The sequence below is a fragment of the Platichthys flesus genome, chromosome 7 (assembly GCF_949316205.1).
Source record: "Platichthys flesus chromosome 7, fPlaFle2.1, whole genome shotgun sequence".
Taxonomy (NCBI): domain Eukaryota; kingdom Metazoa; phylum Chordata; class Actinopteri; order Pleuronectiformes; family Pleuronectidae; genus Platichthys; species Platichthys flesus.
This window is the reverse complement of record NC_084951.1, coordinates 27222541-27226748: the sequence shown is the minus strand read 5'-3', so window position 1 is coordinate 27226748 and position 4208 is coordinate 27222541. Positions and strand designations below refer to the sequence as shown.

The 4208-nt window shown below is 43.6% G+C and overlaps 1 protein-coding gene across 1 annotated transcript in view; it reads right to left on the bottom strand.

Moving 5' to 3' along the window:
* Nucleotides 1-687: 687 nt before the first annotated feature.
* LOC133956429 (PDZ domain-containing protein 4-like) overlaps nt 688-4208 on the bottom strand; it is a 25720-nt gene continuing 22199 nt past the window's right edge. Inside the window, exons 14-17 of the mRNA XM_062391452.1 lie at nt 3969-4208; nt 3133-3273; nt 2677-2789; nt 688-2159 (exon numbers count right to left, since the gene is read on the bottom strand). The exon at nt 3969-4208 is cut by the window's right edge and continues 107 nt beyond it. Of these exons, the coding sequence (XP_062247436.1) occupies nt 1955-2159; nt 2677-2789; nt 3133-3273; nt 3969-4208 (699 nt within the window). The 3' untranslated portion in view covers nt 688-1954. The remainder of the gene's footprint in view (nt 2160-2676; nt 2790-3132; nt 3274-3968) is intronic.

Genomic DNA, 4208 nt, shown 5'->3' with positions numbered 1-4208 from the left:
CCATGAAGAAGAATATAAATCTCTCTACCTCCATCCTGCTCGTCCTCCTCATCCTCTTCTTCCTTCAGATCTCTAACCCCCCTCGGCTCATTGCTTTCTTTCACTCACTCCCTGTGTTCAACCTTCAGCTCAAATTCTCTCCCTCGGATGTGTTGTCACCTTCTGACGCCTTTAGTGCAATGACTTCTGGGATAAGTTAGGACTGAGAATAATTCCCTTGATCTTACTCTGTAATGGAGGAACACATTTGAAGGAGCCTTCGAAATGGGACGGCCTAGTTGTACCACTGTGACGGGGGGGGGGGGGTCATCTCTGCAGTAGCTTGAAAACGAATTGTCCTAACTTGAAGTCAAGTATTTCCTGTCACAAGAGCTCATCTCACTCTCTGATCTACAGCATGATTTGAATCTCCTCCATGTTTTGTCTGCAGTGTTGATCTTCTGCATTACTGCCACCTGGTGGACTGGAGTTCATTAAGCAGGATATTTTAGATCATCTCCCCTGATTTTTTGATCGCGTATAGTCTAAGGGAATCGTCATGGTTCAGCTAATCAGTGTTAAAGAAAACAAATAACAGTCAAATGTAGGAAACAATATTACAATTTTGAGATTTTCTATCCGATATTCGGGCTGAAAGAGAAAAACAAAAGAACAGGGAACATTTTACTCGATATTTCATTTAATTAACTCTAAAATTGTTTGCACTTTCACACATGTCCATAATATATGTCCATAATCCACAAAGTTCAGTACTTAATTCATGCATTATAATATCTCCTGTTACACAGGCCTGGCACATCATCCACCATCCTGCTGCGATGATCGACCTCATGACCTCACAATTTAATGGACATAATATCAACATTGTAACAATGAGGTAAAAAATAAACAGTCACGTAACAATCATATCGGTCCCCTGGAGTCTTCGAAAGGCATTGTGGGAAAATGATGCACCTCTAAATTGAAAGGCATGAGAGGAACATGGCCGATCAAGGAGATCTGTCCGTCAGAGATAGAAGGAGGATGTTTCCACCAATGCACATTGTGGTGTTGAAACTGGAGCTCCGCCTCCTGCTGCATCCTTTATACTTTACTATTATTTTAATATGTGTCATCACATACGTTTCTGTACAAAGTCTGAAGAGGAGAAAATCAAATGAAACGTTATATGAAAACAAAGTGTGACACATAGACTCTGTATGACAGCACAGGTCATGTGACTCCTCACTTTGGGCTCGGAATCTGAGCTCAGGCTACAGGAGGTCATTTTCCCTGTATTCACTGTGAGAGCTGGACTTCATGACCTGACGTTCAGATCTTATAAAGCTTTAAAGCCCCTGCTTGTGCTTCGAGCTCTGCTTGTGCTCAGGCTGTGAGCTTGCACTCGGACAGCACAGATTCTGTGCTCCAGCTTCAGCTCTTCTCCTCGTGTTCATGCTGCTTCTGTGCTCGCTTGAATTCTTTGTGCAACAACAAAAAAAAATAATATAATGCCCAGTTTAGTGTTCACAAACGAAATTGCTCCACACAGGAGGTCATATGTCAGGACGAGTCTGTGATGGACGCCACTCCCCTTTTTTAACAAGTCTTAACAAACTTCTCTCTGATAATTTACCTACTTAAAAACATTTACCTACTTTGATGAGACAACCTGTCGTCTTCAGATGAGACATCAGGATCCATTTATTTCATATATTCTCACTTTCTAACTCCACAATTCGTTTTCAAACCTAAAATGTATAAAGTTGCTATCTTCTGATGTTTTAGTTCTTTGTATCCTCTCATTTATTGAATCCTTCATATCTTTCTTCCTTTTCACAGTTTGAAGCCATAAAAGTTTCCTCTTTTTCTCCAGAATTTATCCTATTTCCCCAAAATTGTTTCTTCCAGCTCCAAAAAATAGGTCCAAGTTTGTATTTTCACATTCATCCCTCCATCCGTCTCCGTTCTCGTATCACACCGTGGTCACAGAGAGCAGAGGGTTGTATATTTTCTTTCCATCTGGCGACCTGGATCCGTGAGCCAGCAGCTCCTGGATGGTGATCCAGTTGTCGAGGATTCTCCGGTTCCTCTTCTTGGTGATCTTCTTCTGGCTCAGTGACAGGATGTTGTTGCTGGGGGAGTCCTGTCGGGAGGAGCAGTGCTCTAATGTCGGGTCCCTGGGAAGGAAATAATAAAAAATAGGATATATATTGTCTTTAAGGACTTTGCTTTCCAAGTGAAAAGAAGAAAGAGTAGTAAAAAGAAAATAAACTATTGATTTGACAATTAAATTCACATAAATACAATATATACAGTTGCATTTCTTTTAAAAATCAATCTGGTATCTGGGATTCTTTTTCTCCTACAAAAAATTGATCATCATCATTATCATCATCATCATCATCATGAGCTGGAGGAGTTAAGTCGATGTTACTGATCTCACTGATCTCATCTTAATCTCATGATGTGCTGCTGAACACAGACGTGTGACCAACCCCAGAGAAAACGGATTTAAAAGCAAATTAAATTCTTTAACATGTAGAAATAATCTTTCGAGATCCTCATGACAGTAACTGTTCTGTCTTAAATATCTCATCCTGTATGTTGTTAGTTTATAGACATAGGTTGCTGTTAATAATCCAAACTTCATGGAGAAATTGGTCAGGATTGAGTCGTGACCCCGAGCCATCGTACCTGTCTCCTTTGAGATAGTCCAGGCGGCTCTGCATCATGAGCTCTCGTCTCCGTCTGTACTCTCTGGCTCGGAGCAGCTGCTGCTTCCTCTCCTCTTTGCTCCAGTAGCGGCCCTGTTCCAAGAGCAGTGACATCAGGAGTGACGGGAGAAGACAGAAGAGCTCATTTAATACAAGTAAACAAGTGAGTCAAACACTGAGCCACTGCCTGAGACTCTGCAAAATGTTTTATTTTATTCTTGACCAGAATTTAAAAGTTGTATAAAAAAAAAATCTCTGTCTAGTAGATCTAAGAACTTAAGCTGCAGGTCTAAGAACGAATGTCCCAGGGTTGAGTCATCGGCAAAATGGTGAGCCTTAGAGTATATAAAGTATTTTTAACATGTTTTCTTTGCAGCAGCTTGTGTCGCTGGGTATCGAACCTCTGCTGGTTCTATGTTCCCTGTTGGGACTCTACCTGTTTCATCTCGCTGGCGGCGTCGTCGTCGGTGGTCATGCCGCTGCGCTCCTCCCTGATCTTCATGGCTCGGGCCTTGAGCAGACGGTCCCTGACCGGCCGCTTGGCCACGTAGCGCGTCCCGTCGCTGCGGATCTTCACCTGCACACAGACGCTGTGGAGTCACACTGAAGGCAGGAAGACCTCCAGATGTTTCCTTCTGGATGAAGCTTCTCAACTGATTTGACCTCAGCACCCACAGTGACCCGGAATCTTTGACTTGCAACCTACATGTTTTTGAACCACTGCAGTAAAACACAATCCTCTGTGGGTCAGTTTTCACAGCTTCATGCTTTGCTCTCTGTCGACCTCAGTGTAGAAAACACATAAAACCTTCTCTTACTTTCGTTTTACCGTGTTTACGATTGTTTGAAGTAGTGCTAACTGAAATAAGTTTCAGATGCTGTTGTCAGGATGATGGGGGGTGCAACTGGCTACTGCACAAGTGTTGTCTAGTCTCATACGTCCCAGCTCGTGATGTCAGATCTGCAGATCAACTGTTGGTTCCCAGTGTAAAGTGGTGGCTCCACGACTCCAATCAGACAAGCTTCCTCGTTGTCCTCTTTTAAATCTTGTTTAGAAACTCTCTTTAGTGATATGGCTTTGATTAGACTTCTTTCATTTTTTTTATTTTTCTGTTTCTATGTTTGTGAAGCACTTTGGAAACCTGTTTTTGAAAAGCTCTATTTAAATAAAGTTTTATTATAGTTATTATTGGCGCATGGGAATGTGTGTGTCCTTCAAAATAAAAGTTTAACCTTTTTCCCGACATACCAGCGGCTCCTCACACTCTTTACCTTCCACTCCATGCGCTGCCGTGAAGCCGTTGGTGATGACTGGGTCAGCCCAAGTGGTAAGACCAGTCCTAACCGTGAGGCTCCAGCGTGGCGGTCCTCCAGACCACAGGGGGCGCTGTTCACGCTCCTCGGACTGGCCGGGCCGCTGCTCCCTGTGCCCGCCCCCCTCTCCTCCCCCTCGGCCCTGGTTCGGTCTCTGACCCGGTCCAGGGGGTCCACCAGGCCCTCGGAGGGCAGGGT